The sequence below is a fragment of the Trachinotus anak genome, unplaced genomic scaffold, assembly GCF_046630095.1.
Source record: "Trachinotus anak isolate AG129_WGS33_773 ecotype Australia unplaced genomic scaffold, CSIRO_AGI_Tana_v1 ptg000010l, whole genome shotgun sequence".
NCBI lineage: Eukaryota > Metazoa > Chordata > Actinopteri > Carangiformes > Carangidae > Trachinotus > Trachinotus anak.
This window is the reverse complement of record NW_027273861.1, coordinates 13,223,580-13,246,888: the sequence shown is the minus strand read 5'-3', so window position 1 is coordinate 13,246,888 and position 23,309 is coordinate 13,223,580. Positions and strand designations below refer to the sequence as shown.

The 23,309-nt window shown below is 44.0% G+C and overlaps 1 protein-coding gene across 5 annotated transcripts; it reads right to left on the bottom strand.

Annotated features, from left to right (window-relative positions):
• Nucleotides 1-384: 384 nt before the first annotated feature.
• On the bottom strand, nt 385-23,188 carry shdb (Src homology 2 domain containing transforming protein D, b). Of its 5 annotated transcripts, none has more exons than XM_071487693.1 (9): nt 23,039-23,188; nt 19,276-19,657; nt 17,213-17,363; nt 14,254-14,469; nt 6,470-6,547; nt 5,537-5,711; nt 3,598-3,717; nt 779-875; nt 385-623 (listed from the first exon to the last, which is right to left on the bottom strand). In XM_071487693.1, exons 2-9 carry the CDS (start codon nt 19,606-19,608, stop codon nt 510-512), a joined length of 1,284 nt encoding a protein of 427 aa, XP_071343794.1. In that variant the 5' UTR covers nt 19,609-19,657; nt 23,039-23,188; the 3' UTR covers nt 385-509. The 5 variants fall into 5 exon arrangements, with proteins under 5 accessions (XP_071343794.1, XP_071343793.1, XP_071343796.1 ...); XM_071487692.1 differs by lacking the exon at nt 23,039-23,188 and adding an exon at nt 20,330-20,865; XM_071487695.1 differs by lacking the exons at nt 6,470-6,547; nt 23,039-23,188 and adding an exon at nt 20,330-20,838.
• Between the last annotated feature and the right edge of the window lie 121 nt (nt 23,189-23,309).

The window sequence follows — 23,309 nt, the reverse complement described above, 5'->3', positions numbered from 1 at the left end:
AATGCTCAACATACAGCAGCACGACAGCACAGAACAGACTGGATGAAAATTAACAGGCGTGGCTTTGTGTAGAAAAGCATCTGAAATATGACTGTTGTTGGTAAAAACCTTTTATCTTCAAAAATAGCAGTTTTTTTTTTGAACACTTACAAAAGGGTTGTCTGAGCCCAGGGATGACAAAGGTTTCTCGCCCTATACAGTACAATTTGATTTATTGATTCTGTTATAAACATGAAAAATCAGCAAAATATAACTTGCAAGGTTTTCACCTGACAACAGCAATATTGACCAGTGTTGATGAGGTTATATTTGTGGAACAGCAGTAATCTAATCTCAGTCCTCTGCAGTTCTGAACCAAGCTCCAGTTTACAGAAGACCGTAAACTGGAGCTTGGTTCAGAACTGATTTTTTCCCGTCTCCAGTTCTACTACTTACTCCGCACTTCAGTCAGCTGAGCTGTGAGAGAAATGTTCAGGTATTGCATTTCATGTGAATAGATCCCACCGATGTTAGAGACACTTGGCACAGGCACAACAGCAGTGGTGGGTGAGGGCATTTGCCCCGTGGTGTGTTGAGTCATCAAAATCAGTCCAGTCCGACAAGAAGAGAACACTGGCCCTCCCCTGGGAAGATCCAGCAAAACATTCAAGTTTTAAGTGTCCGAGCACAATGAAAGCGTCCGGGTCAGTCAGAGTGTCTGCACCAGCACAGGGAACAGCAGGGACAGGTGCTCTGCACCTCGGATCGGGAGTTTGTGTGTGGTGTAGAAGTGTATCACCTCTGGGATGGTGTCAAAGGGAGGGCTGTTCTGTCCCAGCACGTACTTGCCATCTTTACACTGAGTGAACTTCATGTGCATGAAACCCTGGCAGCTCCTGTGAGGAGGGGAAAAAAAGAACAGGAAGACAGTATTGTGAAAGGAGGAAGAAAGCAGAAGAATGAGAGTGAGAGTGATCCAGAGAGAAAGAGATGTGTAGGGGGAAAAAAGGGGGTGACATGAAATGTGGGGCACATAAAACATCATGCAGCCTTCCACACATTTTGTCATATAATGACATAGTGGAAATGACAACCTGGATTTATGTTCACCTCTCTTTGCTGCACTTTGAGGACACGATTCTAACCAAGATTTAACACCATGTCACAAATTAGGAAGGAAAGGACATTTTGATGGATGAATGGGTGGTGTAACAGTACACGGTGGGAAAGGCAAAGCCAGAGTGAGTGAGAAAGAGGGGCACACTGGACTGTGAAAGTGGCAGGAGAACCACACCGGCGCCTCCCCTTTAAAATCCAGTCAGCCACAACAGGACTTCTCCTTTAAGAGCCAGCCAGCCAGTCATCATGTACGTCTAATTATAGAATCAGAGGGAAAGACAAGGGCTGAAACTGGTCACCATAATTGTCATTGTTCTAGTAAACCAAATTAAATTTTGAAGAGCCAGGAAACCAAAAACACTCTCTGTGACTACAAACAGCCAAACAACAGGCAGTTCATATTTATCCCACTTGTCTCCAGGGTGCTGAGAGCCAGACGCGTCATCACATCAGCACTCAGAGTTGACAGCGTGCTTTCATCCGGTCCTGTTTGTTCTGGGGGAGTCGATTTATCTCAGGGTACATTAGAACCTACCTGTGCTGTTTCATAAATATTCATGTTGGTTTAAATGATGCAGACCTTTCTGTTTTCAGTGCTGACTCACTTTGGAGTGTCTCTTCATTTTGTCTCCATTAAACAACTTTTGTCATTCCGCCCATTGTTCACATTACAGTGTAATCTTAAGGTGTGGTTCGCTTTTTCCAAGGAGAGACACTGCCACAAGGACAAAAACACCCAGATGCATTGTTTCACAAAACCTAGCTGGTATGCGCTGGTATTACACAGTCCTTTCCAATGGGTATGCTGACATCATGCCAGTGTGTCAGTATCCTGAACCTATCTGCAAACTAGCCACAACACCCTGATAAAGAATGGGGAAAACACAACTTGGACCTAATTTGCAGAGTTCTGGCTACCTGTTCTATCTGTGATGACAACAAAGGGGTAAAAAACACAATGAGTTGGTGCTTATCAGGCGATAAGCCTGATTATCTAAACCTCTGTGCTTGAAGGTACAACCCAAAGGATTAAAGTGTCCACTGCTAACCTAGCTGAAAGGCTTTGCTCTGTGCTGACAGGACAATAATGTGTGGTGCAGAAAAGAAGCGCACACTAGAACAGGCGTTCACAGATCCAATGCAAAAAAGAGTGCTACCAATGCAAAACATCTGCATCTGCATGTGTGGACTGCAACAATGGAGGACAAAGCTTACAATGTATGAGACAAATTGACCGTGTCATTCAAACATGTGGACAGGTTCCTGCTCTATAAACAATGATGCTATGAAAAACATCAGGCAGATTGGGGGTTAAAACCAAAGGTAGGCACTTCAAATATGCTGGTAGTAATCTTATTGCACTGGAAACTGTGTTTATGTACAACTGTGAAAAATAAGGATGGCCAATGTAGGTCAAAGTCTCTAAACTGTGAACTTTCTTTTAGTGATGTTTAGTTTGTTCCCTGATCTCAGCAATTTACTTTGTGAGTACAATATTATTATTACTGATGGGAAAGAAGAAAAGAAAAGGCTGTTTCCTTTGGATCCGATTAAAGATCTAAGCTAACTCCTTTCAGACTTCACCATGATAGTAGACCGTGTCATGATGCAGACTCTGAAGGTCTTCTTCACTGAAGGCCAGCTCCTCTCTCTAAACACCCGAAAGAATGCAAGGTTGATAGATTCTGTAGTTTCAGAAGAGACATTATCGTCTCCAAATCTCACATGCACCAGCCGGGGAACCAGCGCTAGTGGTGACCTTGTTGCTTGAGCTAGTGTGTGTGTGTGTGTGTGTGTGTGTGTGTGTATGTGTGTGTCAAACCCACTCTACTCATGTAAATGAGTAATGCATGAGCTTGTTTATATGTCAGCACAACACAGTGACACTCTGTGCCTCCCCCTCCCCTCACTGTCTCCCCCTTCTCTCCCTAATTCCCTTCTTGTGTGGCCCACAGAAGGTAATTCATATTCATTAGTGATTATGGGGAGGATGATGTGTGCAGTGAAGTGTGCTCTACCTGCCTGATTACCACTTAGAGGGCCCAATGGGGCCAAGGGGGAAGGCCACAGAGAAGAGGCCAAGGATGGGGTGAGGACAGAGGGATGATGGGAAAGCGGTGCGAGGCCGGGACCATGGACTGTGGTAGTAATTACAAGGGAGAGATTTGACCAGATAAGCAGTATTGTGCCCTGCAAATGAGTATCGGGAAAGGCATCAGTGTGATCTTAAGTGGGGGTGATGGTGGAGGGGAGGGAGGGAGGGAGGGAGAGAGAAGAGCGAGAGACAGATGGAGAGGTGTGGGAGACTGTGATATGAGATCGGTAGCTCAGGTGGCTTCACAGACACTTCACACACACTCCTCAGTCGCACGGCAGAAAATATGAGAAGTGTGCAATTAAATCATAGCAATGAATATCCAAAGTGTTCAGGTCTCTCACCACTTGATGTGGTACATCAGCACGTGTGTGCGCGCGAGCGTGTGTGTGTCAGAGTCTTACCGTAGGGACAGGGAGTAGTCAGAGCGGTTGGTCTGACTGTTCCTCACCAGGTAGCTACACTCTTTACACAGCGTTAGCAGCGACTCTGCCTCAGAACGAGAAAGTGATCCATGGTACCATCTGACGCGCACACGCGCACACGCGCACACACACACACACACACACACACACACACACACACACACACACACACACACACACACACACACACACACACACACACACACACACACACAATAAAGATATGGTAAAAGTGGTGACATGAAGTGCGATTCCGACATTTTTACATGTTTTGCTGCTAGATGTCGACATGTCATCAATTTGTTTCTACAAGTTGATAAAAATAAAAATACATCTCAAGATTTGCCTCCATAGTCTAACAGTGATGATACAGTAGCATGAGTTTAATAGAAAAAAATGAATACAACAATGATATAATTCCAAACAAAGCCTCTGCTGGTAAACACCACTGCTGGTCACGCATACCGTAAATGCCATGGTCTTGAACATTACACTTGAACAACAGCTGTAATGAGAAACGGTATGATACAGCCATGCTAGCAGCTATGTGAAGCTGCAATATGGCACAGCAGTGCTTTGAGCTGAATACTACTACACACTGACAATGCTAACACGCTGATGTTCAGCAGATATAATGTGGTGGGAATGTCATTACTTTTCCAGATTTGGTTTAAGGGAACATCGCAGTTTTTACAATTTTATCCAGATGAACCAAATGTGATGGTAATCCATCCTACAGTTGTAGAGACATTTCACTAAAAACTACAGATGTCAACCTCATGGTGATGCTAAAGGAGAAATCAGCAGATCACCAAAGTCCTTAAGATTGATATATTGTTTCTGTCACAATAATGAGATATTCTTGGACATGACTTAGCCAAGTGTACTGAATGCTACAGGTTAACAGTAATGTTGTTTCTGTTTATAACAGAAGGAAACCACAAAGCACAGAAATAGCCCTTCTGAGATCATCAGAGAGTAATGAAGCATGATAATCAACTACCATCCTCATGTGATTTTTGCACATTTATGAGTACAACACTGCACGTTGTGTGTGTGTGTGTCTGCGTGCATGCGTGTGTGCTTGTGCATGTGTGCTTAAGGGGTGTCATGTGCTCAGATTTCATTAGTAAAACCGCCATTTAAATGCACAGAAAGAGCACATAAATTACACAAATGATGTCTGAAATTACAAGACCAAAGTAAATGTGTGTTTTTAATGTTCTGACTTAATTAGTCCTCCTTCTAACCTTTCGCAGTTCTGTAAGCTCTGATGAGCGCTGCTTAGCCGAAACACATAACCGTTTGGCTTTAATGTGTCCACACCATCAAAGCGGTGCAATGAAATACATTTGGGCTTTATTTGTGGATGTTACAACCCCTTTGTCCCTCAAATGTTCAAAATCACTTTCATAAAAGTGTATGATAAATGAATGTATACGATATCTGTCCAGAGACATTTACAACCTCCAGAGATTAATGGCACAGACTAATTGCATTTACGTGCACAAATAATTACATATCTCAGTTTTGTTTAATGCATATAAACATCATAATTCAGAATAATGGCTCAGACAAGATGCCTGGCTTAATCATATATTACAGTGATATGTGGACATCTTATTCCTTACTCTGCTTGGATTGCACAGTGTGCACATATTCAGTTTTGCGCAGCACTGTGGGCACATTTTGATGTCAACTGTATCACCTCTATTATTACTGCTATTTTTCTTCTAAGACAGTGCAATTTCTTTATCCTGTATTATATTCAAGTTAATTAAATTAATGGCAACAGGGGCACTTAATCATTAACTATCTAAGGACGGAAGCCTCTTAATCTGATTAAACCTTAGAGTGTGGCCTGTACCAAGTGATCTATGTTTATGTGGCTGGGTTTAACAGAAGACTGCATACATACACCTGCTTCTCCAGAGGCAGGGTGGGGTCCACTCTCTCCCCAACCATCGCAAGGCTTTCCTGTGGCATTCGAAACTTCATCCCCCCACCTGCCAGCGGGCTGGACCTGGGCCCCGGAGGACGCAACCGCTCTGTGGGCGACGAGGAGCAGTCCCACTCTGCGCTGTCGAACTTCACTGTTGGCAGACGGGGACAGAAAAAGTGAGTCACAGTATTTACACAGTGATGTGATCAAAAGGGATTAAACCTCAAAGCCAGACTTGGGTAAACATCAAACATCCGGCTATTGCAAAACCACGCATGCAGGCGAAGGACCTCTTGCACTAGAGGACAGCAGGTCCAGGTCTGACAGACTGCAGAATCATCAGCATCATCACAATTACCATCATCGACATATTTATGAGTCTCCAATGGCAGACAGAGGCAGGAAGCTAGTGTCTTCTCTACCTAGCTCTGGTGCACTCATCTTTGTCTTCCAGTAGTCTAGATATTGACTATATTAATTCCATTCTGAAACAAATTACACTTACAGACTGAAGTGTTATTTACCCCCTTTGTGTCTGGTTTTGGTGAAATCCAATCTACAGTGTTTGTAATTAAACATTAAGTGTGCTGCAGCTCTACTGAGCTTGCTGATATGAACAAGGCAGACATTCCAATTTACAAGCAGCTATTCATGGTTGATGCAAGAGGGTGGGGAGTGAGGGGAGTATAATAATAAAAGCTTCACACCCAATGCCACAGTGACCGCAACAGGCGGGGACAGACGCAGGTGGTGCAGATGAAGGTGGCTGGGAGTTCAGGGTGGAGGTAGAGACAGATGTAGGACAACAACTTGGGTCATGGAGGTCACCATGACTGCATATGTGTGTGTTTGGGGTGATAAAGGACGGCAAGGCAGGGGGTGGGGGTGGTGTTCGGGGTTAGAGGTCACCTTGCTCTCTGACGGGGGGCTCCTCCTCCAGCTGACCCACTGGGGCAGGCCAGGGCAACTCCGACAACTCCCTCATTTCTAACAGAGGGGGGGAGAGGCGGAGAGGAGGCGAGAGAAAGAGGAGTGAAAAAACAGCAGATGGGTTTGAACAAAGTTAAGCAAAGTGAAGATATGTGAGAGAAGCAGTGATGATACCGAAGTGAGACTGAAATCAGCCGCAAGATTTTAATATGAGGAGCTGAGAGTAAGTGAGAAGTGCAATGTGGAAGAGGTGACAGACAGAGAAGCCCAGTGTGTGCGCAGATGACAGGGATTTGGTGTCATGAAATGTGGTTAACTATACTTCCTGTCATGGAGAGAAGTAATACACTCTACCTCCTGTCCCCCTGCTTCATCACACATCTGAAGGAACAAAATCTTGTCTCAGAAGTGTCTCAGATTCTTTATTTACAGTAATTTATCATGTAAGATAAGAGAGACGGGACAAGTTCATTACTTATAGTCATCAGAACAAATCCACTTTAAGGAACTGTCTCTCGGTGAGAGCTGCACTGAAAATAAAATGTGACTTCATGTGCAATGCCAGCCACAGCGCAGCGTGACAGCGGAACTGAGGAGCGTGGGGGCAGGATAATGCTCCCTTCGCTGTCCTACCTACAATAGGAGAGCAGCAGAAGGTGCACTGTGAGACAGAACTGAAAATAGCTCATTATCTACCATAGAAGGCAACCATCTACTGTAAGAGTCATCACTGCAGCCGTACGCACGCACACACTGACACACGTACATTATGCGATTTGCCAGTTTCACACCGTACATTCAGCTCCTGCTCACAGCGAAAACGGATTACAAAACAAATAAAAGGAAAAGAGGGGTGATGTCTTAATGAGCCGACAAATCCAAAGACCCCCCAGGCCCGCGACATCAAAGGCCATTTGAATGGGCGTTTGGAGAGAGACCCAGGCTGTACATACATCCCTCTCTCCGTCCCTGGTTAATTATTGAGCAGGCAGACACACTCCGCCACTTTCTCTGGCTCTCCATGAATTATTGATGCATGGCGCAGTACAATGGCCCCATCTGGAGCGGGGCGCACCTCCGCTGAAGCCAGGATTAAAGTGTGGCCTGGCATCCCTCTATGGAAGACATGCACGCAAACACACAGGTTCACAAACACAAACACACACACACACCTGACACTCCGAAACACCATCACTGCTACACTCTGCTGCCTGTCCGCTTGCCACCACATCACATTTCACACCTCTAATTTCTCCAGTAAAACTGAAAGAGACGCGTGGAAAGAGAGGGAGGGGGGGTGTAAATGAGTGGCACACAAAAACAAGTGAAGGGTAACAAGAATGGAGAGAGACAGAGTGGAACCAGCCAAGATAATTTATTAGAGATCAGAAATGTGCTCAGGCATATGAGCGAGAGATAAGCTCAGGTTGTGGCGTAGAGTAGACAGAGGAGAAATTCCATCAAGATTCCTCTCCCTCTGTGTTTGGGTAGCTGTTCTCCCTCTTAACAAGTCATTATGTCTGGTAGCCTTGAGTAAAAGTAAAGAAATCTACCAAAGAGAGTGAGATGATTTCAGTTGATCCACTGTCTTTTCCCGTTTGCGGACTTGCCTTTATATTAAAGGAAACAGTCAATGAACTGTGTATGTAAACAGATGTTTTGATTGTCACACTGACAGTTTCATCCATTTAATTTTCCTGGATTGACTCATGATAAAATGAGCCAGATCACGAGTGCCAAACCCTGGTCTTTTGGATACAGGGTATTGCTAGTTGTCTTGTCATAGCAGGTACCAGACTCCAGTCACTTTCCAAACAAGCTGTACATCAGTTCCTAATTAGATGTGTAAAACTGAAATTTGGTGTGACGTTGTACTGGTAAGTATGCCGCTACTTAATTCACAGATCTCATTCATTAACATCCTTTTTCCATGTTGTTACCTAATATAAATAATTCCACTGTCTTCACATAGATTTATACTAAAATCATGTGGTACATGTGTTCCCTCTGATTTGGGAATACTCCTCCTAAAGCCGCAGACTCTACATAGCTAACCAGGACTAGTGTTTTTCTATCTGGTTGTCAGATTGTAACATTGGCAACTCTCTCCACTGCAAAAGGCTGGACACACACACACACACACACACACACACACACACACACACACACAAACCTTGTCTGAGCCCCTCACTCTGATAACAAAAGGTTGAATACCAAGCTAACACATGCACACACAGAGACACACTATCACACCATGTCACTCATTTACTAACAGGGAACATCTGGCTACCAACAGGAACCTGTGGATCTGCCATACATAGAGCGCTGTTAGCTCTCTGCTTTGTTTGCCAAAACAAAGACAATGAGACACACTAAATGGTTTACAGATAAAGGCACGGTCACATCTGTGCTATTCATGATTTGTAATTAAAATCCACTACATTGTATTCATTATATACTGTATGCGAAAACAATGGAGTGTGCTTTTTAATCAGTTCTGTCTCCCAAATTAACCCAAGTGATGAAACAGGTGACCGCAATTCAGTCATTTTTGGTCTCATGCGCCTGGTGCCTCAACTACCAGCTAACAATTACCAGAAATTATCTGAGGGGGAGGGAACGGCCAGACTGAGTTTTCCTTTCTGTGTTGCACCAAGCACTCATTGCCTTAGGTGACGGATAACTGACTTTTCAAACACACCAGCTGTTTTCTGTGTCCTTGCAATAAAGGAGGAGCAGGCAGAGACAATAGAGCAGCTTCATTAGGTCCATTAATGAAGACATCTGTTTTTCAAACAGCCCTGGCATCTCGTCTTTTCTCTTCACACAAAGACCTTCTGCTGGGCAAAAAGGCCCCCATAAGGACAGACAATTAACACCTTATGCCATTATGCCAGGGCAGGGGGAAAGAAAACATGTATTCACACAAGTTCCTCTTTCATAATGAAGATCCACACCTGTGTATCCATTCTCCAGAAATTCATTACACCCACTCCCCTGTGGCATCATGCTGCTCTCCCTGTCCTTTTCTCTGTATTGAACGTCCCTCTTTCTTCATCTACCCCTTTTCACCTATCATCTCTAAGTGGGGCATTATCTCTCTTTCCGTATTCCCCTGGTCCTCTCCTCTCTTGCCCTGCTCTACTTCCATCATCCCCCCCCCCCCCCCGTCTTTGCGAGGGGTAATCACGAAGGAAATGCCTTTTCATTAATGTCGGTAAAGGTTCACGCTGAAGGAGAAAGAAAATCAGTGAAGTGGGAAGGGGCAAGAGAGAGGAAGTGTGACAAAAAGAAAAAAGAGGCGGGAGTGAAAGAGAGGGGGAGAAAGAGAGCAAGATAAGAGTCTTTCCACTGTGCCAGTAAATTGATGAAGAGACTGGTCAGATGCCCCCAGGGTCTGCTTAGAGCAACAGAGAGCAGCATCACACCAGAAATGGAAATCTCATTTTCGTTTTCCTTTTTTCTTGCTGGCACATTCGTCTGCATGAAAACATACATTTGTAGGCTCCTACAGGGACATGCACACACTCCAAATATCCCAGGAAACCTTGTCCTGTCCTGTCAGAGCACATGTATCTTGACAGCACAAACGCACACTGAACATCTGCCAAGATGTCTTTGCAAACTTTGCAAAAAGGAGCTTTTGCCTCGCTATTCATTAACACTTTAAAGCACCATTCAGCATCTTGCTAACAGTGTTATTTTTTCAAGAATAAATAAAGCAATCTAACTCTCTGGATCAGCAAAATGTCACGCCAGTCCCCAATCCTCAGTTTAGCTTCTCATTTGCTGATAAAAATACTACAGCCATGCTAACTGCTCTGTGAAGCTAATAAGGCACAGCCGTGTTTTGAGCTAAATGCTAATGTCAGCATGCTAGCATCTCACAACGATAGCACTAACATCTCATGCTCAGATTTAAGGTTTACGGCGTCTTAGTTTAGCATGTTAACATGTGCCATTTAGCATTAAACATAAGGCACAACTCAGGCTGATGGGAATGTACTAAGTTCTGCAGGTATTTGGTCATTAATCAAAGACAACTTTAGACAAGTGAAAAGTTAATGGATAACCACAGTGGTTACAACATATATCAGGTGGTCATGAATATCTGTCAGAACATTTTCGCACTAAAAAAAACATAGATATAAACCTCACAATGGCGCTAACAGAAACGTCAGGAGATCACCAAAATCAGCTGGATTTATTCTCTGAAGGCCATAAATGTATACAAAAAAAGTATATCAATCCAGTAGATGTGAGATGTTGAGATATTTCAGACTAGATAGAAAAACAATGTGATGGATTGATTGACTGACAGACAGACATTATCATGGCCATTTTTTTGGCATGGCTTAAAACAATAGTGATTCACACTATATAGGCAGTTGGGAGAAAAAACAACTTTATATTTACCCACACTGCATAGGGGTTGTTGCAGTTTATGCTTTCATCAAGACCCATTTTTTTGCAATTATGGTGCATATCAAACATGTTGCCATAGAAAAGGAAAATTGTCTTTAGGAAGAATTTCCACTTTAATGCTACAAAGAGTCTAACTAAACTTTTTACCACCCATGCATAGTCAGGAGCTTCCCTCTACAGTCCCAGTATTTTGCTGTTGCCTAATGAGCAGCTGCACTGGAATAAGTGGAGGATAAGTGCTTTGCTCACTAGCACCATAATAGTAATTGCTAAGGGCGCCAATGTTATTCCTTCACCTTCTTCATCCAGATTTCCTGCTGATTTGTGCCCCTCTCATCATCTGTCCACTCCACCAGTGTTCAGCCATCATCTGACTCAAATCAAATGGCTCAACACTCCTTTGCTGAACTATAAAACTTAAAAAAAATGAAATACCTGAAACACCCATTCATCTGTTCATTAGGTGTGGCCATCGGAGAGTTAATGAGATAGTACCTTTCATTAGCTCACTAATTGGTGCTGAATGGCTGCAGGGCCAATCTCTCACTGCTGGACTGTCTACTCACTTCCAGGAATTAATGACTGCTGTAATTTGAGCTGGACGGTGGTGACTGGTGACAGCTTTCTAACGTTGTAATTAAAACCGACCGGACAGAGAGAGGCCTGTCACGTCCGACCCCTCAGGCATGCTCACACAGCTGGCTGAAGTGAACCCACTATCCATATCCAACAGAAAATAAATTAAATGCTTTGGAGGCATTCTTAATTCGGATGCCATTTGAAAAATAGCCACATGCATCATTTCCCGGATTATATTTAAGCATGGATAATCTGTGAAAATCATAATCAGAGAGATTCTGTTCAGAAGTGCTTGCATGAATGCAATGCATGCAAATCCAGATACAATATGCTCCGACAGTCCTCCCTAACCCTCCCCACTCTGCAGCATCCACACACTCATTTGTGCCAACATCCACACAACCTCTTCTCACCCTTGAATTAGGAGCCGAGTGATAATAACAGCTGGAAAACCTATCTGAGAATCCACATGTGTGTGTGTGTGTGTGTGTGTATGTGCATGCGCCTGTGCGGAGGTGATGATGAGGGGCTGCTGGCAGATCGTGATGCCCCCCTTTGCCCCCTGCAGCGGGTTATCTGAGTGAGTGTGTCACATCCGCAGGGAGGGAGGGCTGCGGGGACAGCCCTGTCACTGCTGCTGTGCTGGTGTGTATATGTGTGAGACAGTGTGCCTGTGTTAGCGGATGACTGATTGCACCCTGCTACAATGGCCCTGACTCCCCCTCCTCTCCATTCGCCTCACCTCGCCACAGCCGCCGACCATTAATTCTCCTCAACGCCCCTCCCCTCTGAAGCGCTGGGCCTCCACAAACATCCATTGAGCTGCCACCAAACATACCATAATCCTGGACACCCCTTTCTATTTCTCTACAGCTAGCTTTCTCTGCAGCCTCTCTATCTGTTTTCCAGCTTTGTCTCTCAAACCTCCTCTTCATCTCTTTTTTTTTCCACAGTCCATCTTTTCCATCTTTCTCTTTTTCTGCTCTGTCCTTGTCCTCCCCATCTCTCCCCTCCCTCTGGTGTGGGCCGTGCCTAGCAACGCCGAGAGGGTCTGGGAATATGGATTAAATGTGAGAATGGAAAATACTGTTTGTGTGTTTACACTTCAGTGCTTTGGTCTGCTCAGACAGCCAGCACGCCAACTCAGAGTGCTGACTCCAAATGGAAAAAACAAGGGGTCAGACAACTCCAGTCTCACAAGTGTTTTCCTCCACTGCGTTCTCTAATGGTGCTGTAAGCGCTTCTCTGCAGGACTGCATACTGTATATGGCACAAAGAGGAAAAGCTTGAGAGCAAGAATAAACAGATAAAGCAGGAATGAGTGCTAAGTAGGTGAGAGGGGATACTGGCTTTTTTAAATGAACTGCTGTGCACCTCCTTTTCAAACTTCACTATCAAATAAGCTACGGCGTCTCTTTGCTGCTCCTCTAGTTCACGTGATTCGAGCACGAACATGGTGTGAATGGATATGCCTGTGTGTGTGTATTCAGACAATGGTGTGCTGACCATGACTCTCTTATTAGCACTGGATCAGTCATGCACATGTAGGCATGTAATTAACTGGGAAGAAAGGAGGGGCACACACACAAGGGGAAGAGAGGAGGAGAGCGGGAATGGAGGGGAGTGTACACGAGGCAAGGTTGATTTATTATCCCATCACCTTGACCTTGGTGACTTGGAGATGCAGCTCAATTAAGCTGAGTTGGCCTGGCATGCCTTACACTGATCGACTCCTAAATGACCTATCAGTCTGTTTCTGTTTCTCTGTACCTCTCTATCTCTCTTACTTTCACTTCACTCCCTCCCTCCGTTATATTCAATAGATGGAACATAACAGGATACTGATACTGTCAGTGTAACTTTAAAAATACACTATGGATAACTAGCCTAACCTAACTAACTAAACCTGCTGTGACAATTAATTAAAAGAAATACTGCATTATCAAAAAAAAAAGATCCTTGCTTTCTGTGTTCCTCCACTGCTGACCTTCTCTTTATGACATCAACTGTATCTCTCTCACACCAAAACATAAACAAGACATCTCTGTCACTTCTCATGATCATCTCAGAGGTTGTTGTGACTGTGGTTTGCCACATGTGTGAGAGCCAGAAATCAATAACTCAGCAGAAGGTGTTTAAATGTAGTAAAAGAGACAGAAAGATATGTGTCATTTGAGCTGAGGCAGTGAAGGTCACAGCAGTCTCCATTTCCTGCAAAAAAAGGCTTTGCAGCTGTAATGACGAGGGGGCAGGAACCACATTAAAAGGTCGGGACAGTTAGATGAGTATTTCACAATGTAGTATCAGCAGCAGGGCTGTGCTCAGGGAAGGGCTTTGACCTTTAAAAACAACCCTTTTTAGTCTGGTTTTTCACTAATTGTATCAGGTGATGAAAACTAATTTTGTGCAATACCTTACTGTTTATGTTTGGCACACTGAAGCTCCAGGAGATGTCCTCTTTACAGTACGCGACAGAGATTCATTGTTTAGCTCTAAGATAATAGCAGACTGCCATGCAAAATGGATTAAAAAGGTTGGGCTATTTTGACATTTTCCGAATAGCTGCCATGTTTTCCTGCTTGGAAATCACAAGTAAGGACCAGCGACATGCCAGTATCATGGGGTAAAGCTCCAATCACATGTAGGAACGGTTCACTGATGTGTTCATTGACCACAGAGACTGAACCAAAATTTGTGGATGGGCTTTGTCAGACTATGCTCCACTCTTTACAGCCAGAATGCTATCTGGTTCTGGTTACCTGCAAAAGCTTTGGAGATGTGGTCCTTTTTCCATTCCCAAGGTTGGTCATACTCGTCAGCCGGCCTCTCATCATCCTGCGGCAGCCTGCTGCTCTCCTTGCCCTCTTCCTGAGGTTCTCCGTACACCAGGCGCTTGCCTCGCTCATCTTCATAGGGGGTGTCGTAGAGCTGCAACCCGCCACGCATCCGTCCTCCTCCTGGGCCACGCTGCAGCTCTGTTATACCATATGTGAAATTACACAAATTCAAACACAGACACAAACACATGAGGCACACATTGAGAGATTTGTTCTATGTGTCACCTTTAACCACTCTGCAAGAAAAACAGATAATATTGAGAAATAATATTTACCAGCAGCAATAAGATTCCCCCTAACACAGCATTGATATTATTCTGCACTACAAAGTAAAACAAAAAATCCTGTTGAGCTCTGACATGACTAGAATTAGAGAAGTGAAACAAATTATGTTTGCACAGCTTGCCGTGGGCTCAGAATCTCATATGGGGGGGCTTAATGAGGCCTAAGGCTGGATGCTGAGTTGCAACACGGTAGAAAACCCACCCCCCTCCTCTTGTCCATCCTGAATCCCAGCAGCAATCTAGTATGGCTCACAACAACATCCATAGTCCCTTGTTAACATTTTCATCACTTTCTCAGTGGGTTCCAACCTAGAAATGCTTCTCAGCACCTGCAGCTGTTATGTGGAGTCAAATATGGCCATGAGATAAAAGGCTTTAGGGTTATTGACGCAAGCTAGAGGATGAAATCTGATTTCAATAGGAGCCTTTGAGCCGCAGCAGCCGCAATCAGCAGTGGTGCTTTGTTGACCTCGATAATGTGACCTTTAAAAAAAACAGGTGGTACAGAAGGGGGAAAAAATGAGGAACAAATGAAGGAATACACATCTTTTGTGTCCGCAGGCAGGAGCCTTGCAAAGGAGGTGCGCTCACGTGAGAAGGGAACAGGACTAAATGGAGGGATTCGCTGGTGAAAAGCAGAGAAAACTTTAACCTTCACACGACAAGACACCGCTATTGGGCGGCCCTGTAGTCACCATGACAACCGAGTGGAGACCCTGGGGAAAGTCCCTGAGGTTATGAAGAAGAGGGTGGAGGGGAAATGGAGAGAGAGGAGGAGCGAGGCAAGGGAGGAGGGAAAGAGGAGGAGAGGATGTGGTGGGGTGAGGAGCAGGAGGAGAAGGAAGAGGAAAGGGAAGCAGTGAGGAAACAAGGGGAGGAGGAGGGCGATGGGAGGGAAGGACAAGCGAGGGAGGTGGGATGGGGTGAGGGGGGTGGCGTGTCTGTCAACGTTTGATGTAAAGTCATTGAGACAGAAGCACAGCGGGGCTGAATGCTGCTCTACCTGCGCTGGGAACCCACAGTGTCAGCGGCAGCCTGGAGATGGAGGAGATGAAGGCGAAGAGATAAAAACAGGCATGGAGGAAATAAAATGAGAAATTCATAGGTAACATGATGGAGGAAAACCCCAGCAAGGGGGCAGAAAATAGCAATTTGCCAGAAAGGTGACAAAGACACTGTAGAGGATTGAGGGGAATGACAACAGGGAGGGCTGGGGAGTGTTTAGGCATACAGATGTGAGTCAGACCTGGAAACTGAGACCTGCCTTTATCCTCATGAGCCAGACACAAGAATCACGACAGAGTTAAAAGACACCCGCTTGAGAGATGTAAGCATTAAAGATGTTTTTCCACCTAAAAGTACAGTCTGAAAAGCACACAGGTGTCTTTTCAGGACAGTCTTTGTGAAACATAATTACTATTCCAATCTCACTGTCTTTGACGCTCTGCTGTGTTTTTTAATGAGCAAAAACAGACAGAGAGACAGACAGACAAAAGCAGGCAGACAGACAGCCCTGGAGTGACAGGCTCAATTCAAAGTCAATGAAAGAGTTGTGGCAATGCTTTGCCAAATGCTCTGCCATCACCACTGTGAATCTAATCTCTCCAGTAGCTCCATCCAGCTGCAGTGAGGTTTCTCAGTGCAGGCAATAGCACAGGATGCTCCATTCAGTTAAGCCTGAGATTATGGTTCATTTGACCACCAAAAAAGGTAGCACAGGCGACAACAGAGAGCAAGCAGGACGTAAAATTTGTTAAAGAACAAATGAGAGGGACAGCCAGACTCCCCTCAGGGCCGGGGAGAGCCCTCAAGATGAAGAGAGATAGAGAAATGGAGAAAGAGGAGGGGGAGGCTTTTACACTAAATGACTGGGACAGACCAGGGAGAGCATGGGGGAAAGGGGCAGACAGAGATGTTATGGGAGGAGAGACAAATGGAAAACGATAGATGTGAGTTAGATGGTGTGGGAGAAAATAGCAAGGGAGGAGGGAGGGTTTGAGACTGGATAGGCATCTCCAAAGGGCAGACTCGTCTGTGATGAACTAAACGCACAGGGGAGTGGACAGTTACAACACTCTAAAGACGAACTGCTGCCAACAATGAAGCAATTAAAGCGGAAAAACGGAGCAATCCTGCATTTAACAACAATGTCTTTGGAACAAAGAACTGGAAAATTATGGAAATAAAGATAGATTATTTTATAAAGGCAGAAATACATCACAACGGGAAAAAAGAAGAGTAAAAAAGAACGATAATGTCACAAATCATCTCAGTGTTGTTCAGTACAGAAATTACTGACAGATTATAGATTATACCTGACAGATTTTTATGATGAGATCTGATTTAACATTTGAGGATGTCTACTTAATCTCATATTGTGAAGGCAATTCAAAGTCATTATTTATGTGGATGTCTGGGTTTACTAGATGTGAAAATAACTGTCAGAGACAACTAAAAATGAGAAACTGAAACACAAAAAGGAAGTGGTAAAAGGAGAGGGAACAGGGAAGGTAACTAAACCACCACACCTCCCTTGAAAGTGGATCACTCAAACACTGTAATACTGATAAGATACTGAGCAGAAAGAGTCCTCTGACCTGTTATGACCCTCTGGGCCTCATATGGTTCCATGTAGCCGTTGTTCTCACATGGAACAGGTCCATGATCTGGCTCCGGTCGGTGGTCTAGTCGAGCATCAAATGGGTCAGAATAATCTGTGTCCCCTGCCAGCGGAGCAGAGGGTACCACCTAAAGAACAAAACACACACAAGCAAAACGACATTTGCTACAGAACATCAACTCGTCCCCTTACAGAAACAATGCCCCTAGAGTTTTTTGACTTAGTATAGAAATAAAAAAACACTTTAAATATGTTTTTGTCTTGCAGGCAAATGTGCAAAAACAGCTAGAATCCCAATCATAGGCTGTAATGAATTTCCTCCAGCATTTTCATATCAGTATTTTCTAAAAGCGCCCGCTTTTGAATCAAACATTTGAATAAAAACATCCTGGGGCATGCATGTTTTCTGATAATTGGGAGAATTTGGTCTGTATGTATAAATGCTTAAAAGGAAGGAGTGTTTCACAGACAAAAGCTCATCAACAACCAAGATGGAGAGAGCAGCGCCGCATTTTTAACTAGCAATCAGATCCTCACTGACTGGCACATTAAATATATGTTTGGTTTCAGACAAAATGCTTTTTGAGTATCCTCAAGACACTGAAATTGCACCATGAGTGCGCAACGTCACAAAAACACACCAAAGCTCTGTCGAAGCTACACAATGTTCCCTCTTTAAAGCCTTGAACAAGGAACTATATTTTGTCTTTGTTGAAACATTAAAGCTAAATGCAATACAGTAAGAAACCGTCCTTTCTGTGAGGATGATTCATTTTTTGGGGTGTAAGAAGAGAGTACAGAGGGCACTGGTTGGTTGGTCAGGAGCATTTGTTCTTTTATGCAAGCACGGGGGGGAAACAGTGGTCAGCTGGCACACTGACAGCTACAAAGGCAGCCATATGGTCTCTCTCTCCCTCTCTCTCACACACACACACACACACACACACACACACACACACGTACAAATACACAAACACACACATGTGCACATTCCTACAAACACATACACCCTTTGGCAAAGTGCTCTTGTCCTTTCGCTCTCTCCCTCTCTGACAAAGGAAATCACAACAGCAAGGCCCACTCCACAAATTCCTGCTAAACATGCACACTTCGCAAAATTACATCCTAATCCCATGTTGATCATGTAACAGGTTACCTATCAATGCACAGGAATCTGAAATGTTAATTAGAGTGCGGATGTTCCCACAGACCCTGGGAAATTAATGAGATCTTGAGGAGAGTTGGGTAGAGAGGGGAGCTATTGACTTCAGTTAAGACTATTACTTCAATTCACTTCAGGCCTTTTGCACTTGTAGCATTTTCCATGAGTGGAGTCGTGGATATAACTGCAGCGATGAAAACCTTGAAATGCTCCATAACTTACTCAGCATATGTGATCTGAATTAATGTGTGGACCATTTCCTTGTGCAACATTTGCATCTGCTCCAGTCGCTCTCACAACATCTGTTTGCCTTTTTTTCCCCTCACAGTAGCCGTGTATGTTTTCTACAGTACAAAAAAAGCACTCCAGTCCCGATGACACAAACAGCACCAAAGCATAAATTATACCTCCCTGTGGCCCTTGACACATCAGCATACGGTGTACTGTATATGGCCCCTAACATGTGCTGATGTGGGGGTCTCTCTCAGCTTGCAAAACCAAACCCCATTTATTATTTATGGTAGGACATAAACTCAGGGGACTGTGACCCCCTCCTACTCAATGGTCCGTCCAAGCCATCAATAATTCTTTCCTCCATCTACACTAGCAAATTTATGTGGTGCGTGGGATGTAATGTGATTTATGTAAACAATACATATCTGTGACACGTATTCCCAGTCACTTGCTTATGGAGTCTGATCAATAAAGCTGTCACTGTGATGGAAATGAGATAAGAAAGAAGAGGGACAGTTTTTTTTTCCTTCCTTGCATCCTTTCTTCTCACTTCCTGACATACCACTTAAAAATCTTAATTCATCATCCCTCTCTGTTTGCTCCGAAACACCTACAAAGATATGAAGGGAGACTGAGGCTCTTACAGGCTCTTGTGGGTCCTCTAAAGAGATGGCACTGAGGAGGATATTGGTGCGCCCCAGGTCCTGAGAGTCCACTTTGATCAGTCTGTGTTTAGGAGACTTCCCATCCACATTGGATGACTTCATGGGAGACCCATACACTGGCGTGGCGGGGTCAGAAGCCCCAGACTCGCCCCTGGACCTGTTCTCAGAGTCCTCATAGGGATCTTCAAAGTCCAGGTCCCTCTGGAGTCGGTAAGCTTTCAGGATCTCGCTCTCGGTGTAGTCTGGTGTGGGTGGCTGTGGAGGCACCTTCCTGCTGCCAAAGCTCAGGTAGTCTTTCAGCCACTTGGCCATCGCAGCTCAGCTTCCAAATGTGCTGATGTAGTGGAGAGAAAGCAGGAGTCTGCAGGAGGGCGAACAGGGACAAAACAAGGGGGTTACTGCCTGACCTTATTTCTGGTGAAACAGTGTGAGCTGTGGATTTGATTTGCTCTGTGGGTTTGTGTTTCTCTTATCATGACATTGACTTTAAAGATGAATTTCATTTTTTTTATTCTAAAAACAACATTAATCCACAGCTCCTGATCTTCTCATAACATTTGTGCTGGACAACTTTTTAGTGATCGCTGACCCGCAATCACTGTGCGTTTACATGCACCCAAGTAACATTAAACTGCACCAACAGCTGGGCTTTACGCACTCCTTTTGTTTTACGCAGGGAGCAATAACGTCTGGCATCTGGACTTTGCCCAAAGGCTGCAATTACATTTCACACCCCTGCAATAAAGTGCGACGTTAACACGCTGATAAAAAAAAAAGGAGAAGGGGAAAGACTGGAAGACTCAAAAATTAATGAGGAATCAAAGGTATCTAACATGTATTAAATTAAATCTTATCTGCTCAGTTAACCAAGATTTAATCCAGGAAGTTCAGAATTGGCCCAGCAAAGACAGGTTCGGAACACTAAAGGCATTTTTTTTTTAATTAGAATTTAACATTTCTTTTCTTCAACTTCTCACCAAACACTGGATTTAAATGGCTGTGCGCTCTGCGCTGCGAGGGCACACTCACTTACCAATCCTATTCAGTCCTTCAGCCACTTTGGATGCTTTATTCCGCGTTTCTTCATGTCGATGACAATAAAACGACACAGAGAAGAGAGAAAACCTTCCCCGCTCCTTACTCCGAAAAACGACTAGAAAAAAACAAAAAAAAAAAAAAACAGAAACAAAAAAAAAACAAAACACGGCCGCTTATCTGGGACAAAACCAGAGCGCTGATATCCACCGGAGTTCGTCAACCCGCTGACGGCGAATGTGCGAGTGAAGAGAGCGACTACAGATCCGACAGAAAGTCAACGGAGCGATTAAAGGGGAGGTGCTTCATTCCCTGTGGAATACCCTCCTATTCCCTTTCGTACTCAGCCGACCGTTCATTCATTGAAATATCTGCACATCTGCAACAAGAGATACTCCCTCCGTCAAAATCACAACCGCTGCACGGGGAAAACAAATGTAAAGAACAGAAACTGAGTGGGGGGGGGACCAGTTCGCACGAATGCTCCAAAGATGTGCATTATTTATTGGCATGACATCACTGGAGAGTTTTTATGTTGTAGCTTCAGTGAAGGCTTTTTTTTTTTTTTTTTTTTTTTTTTTTACATGACAGGTTCCCTAACAGAACATCAAACTGCAAAAAGCCTGAGAGTTGAACAAAACTGTTTTCTGCTCTCTGTTAAGGGGTTTGGTGGAATAGGGAAATCCTATCAGCCTTCAGGCAACATGAACTGCGTGCTGAAGTTTAGACAGATGTGGAGACACAAAAACGCTCATCATATGCAGTAGACAAGATGAAAAAGGCAGTGGAGCCTGTCAAGTCTGACTGAAAAATAAAGCATTTTGTTCAGTGTCACTCCCTTTGTTTCATCCTTCTTGCTCTCTCCGAGTGTGTTTCATCCTCTTACACATGTCCCATTATCCAAGGTCCAGGCTGCTAAATTGGATTATGTGCCACAGTGGGTAAGGCCCATCTAAGTCTGTTAAAAGACCGTAAATGCCTCTTTCTTTACGACGCTCATGAGCTCACTTTCTCCCAGGGGTGGGAGACTAGATGAGGTCATCGTGCTAGAATTCAACCCCACCACAACCATCAACAGTATCCCATCAAGACTTCCACATCTTCCTCCTCCTTCCTGCCTCGTCTGTCTGCGCCACTGTTCACTGTGTGTGTGTGTGTGTGGTTGCAAGTATTGTATATTTTAGGTCCCTGCAGTCCAATTTAAATCAGTTTTTGTGATGAATCAGTTAACTTGAATCCAATTCCATGACAGCAACTGATATAAAAGCCTGTCAAATTATTGTTTTTTTCTTTCTACAAATCTTTAATGTCCCTCTAACCTCACTGGTCATGGCCGTCGTCGTCGTCGTCCCCCCAGAACAAGGTTGTGGGAACAACAAAATCTCAACACCATTATCATGTGGGAACAAGATCAATACGCTGTGCTAAAGGTCTTATCTTCTGGGAATGAGATCTATTAATTCAGTAAGTTGATAGAGATCTTGTTGGCACAACACATGGACCTTGATACTTCAAGATAGTTTGTTTGCACAATACATGGGTCACTATTTCAAACCAGTTAAGATCTTTTTTCTCACATGACTAAAAATACCATCTTCCTCCCCCTTCACTCACTCTGCTATTCTTTTCTACCTTTGCATTTTTGTCTCTGGTTATCTACCAGTAATCTTTCCTCTCTTCTCCCTCCGTTCAGCCACATATTCCCTTCTTTCATCTGCACAATCGTCTCAGTCCAACACCCCCTGATCCCCCTACATGCCAGTAACATATTGAACATACATTTCATTTTTCTTTCCATGCCGACCTGGAGTGAGAGCTGGAATTATATGGAAAAGAAGATTGAAACTGAGCAAGAAATGGAAAATAAGAGACAGAGAGACAGGCAAGCTGTTAGACTCAGCTAGAGGAAGACACATGGAGAGCACACGGGGAGAGGAAAACTGAAATGGAAAATCAGTGGCTCTTACAGAGCGAGATAATCACATACAGTCAGGCAGACAGACAGGTACAAAGTCATTGTGCTTTTTCATGCAAAATAAACACTGTTGTAGGAGCCAGAGATTTAATTGAATCAAACAGAAACAAGAAGGTGCTGTGGAATGGTTCAGAGAATTAATAAGACTCCCTCATTATAAAGGGCTAAATATGGATGTGACATTTCCTCTGAACTCCACGCTTCACTCAGATGTTGCTCCTTCACAGCTCAACAGCAATGTTTATGAAATATGAAAAGGTATGCAAACGAGCTGCTCTTTCAGTAGTGGATCAGCAGCTGCAGACATTCATGAACAATCGGACACACACCAACAAAGGTCATCTTTCAAAGTCACATATTTCATCTTGAGTATTGTGATTGAATTAGCGTCCTGGAAAAGATGCAACACAGACTCGTAGGAATAAGTGATTTCCATAGTATCATCTGCCTTACTTTTACTGCCCTCATCTGATGGGTCCTGTGTATTGCACGCCTCCTTTAGAGGCAGTAACAGGGGCAGGTCTCATCTAACTTCATAGTTTGTGAAAATTCTTATTAGTATTCATTCACGACCGAAAACCTGGCACTGTAGGTGGTAAACAGAGGTGATAATAGTGCCTCAGTAAAGTATCACTTTAGTTTAAGATATAAACTCAGTAGCACCCTGAATAGTAGTGTAACAATTAGCTAGGTTAACCCTGCTGCTTTTTTTATTTTTCATTTTTTACACACCTGTCATTTTCAAAAGTGAGCTTCCGGGTTCAGCTCCTCCAGTGTTGTAATTGGTTAAATACACCGTTTGACGTTTCAGTGATTGGCCAAAATATGCAAAACAAGGAGCTTACCCCCAACAACCCTGCAGCCCATACTGAATTGTGAGCTACAGGGAACACCTACAACACAACACGTTGTACACGACGCAATGTGCTGCTCGACAGGCTACACAGCCCGTGCAACACAAAATAACATCCGTGCATTTCAGCGCGCATCCTTGAGGAAAGTG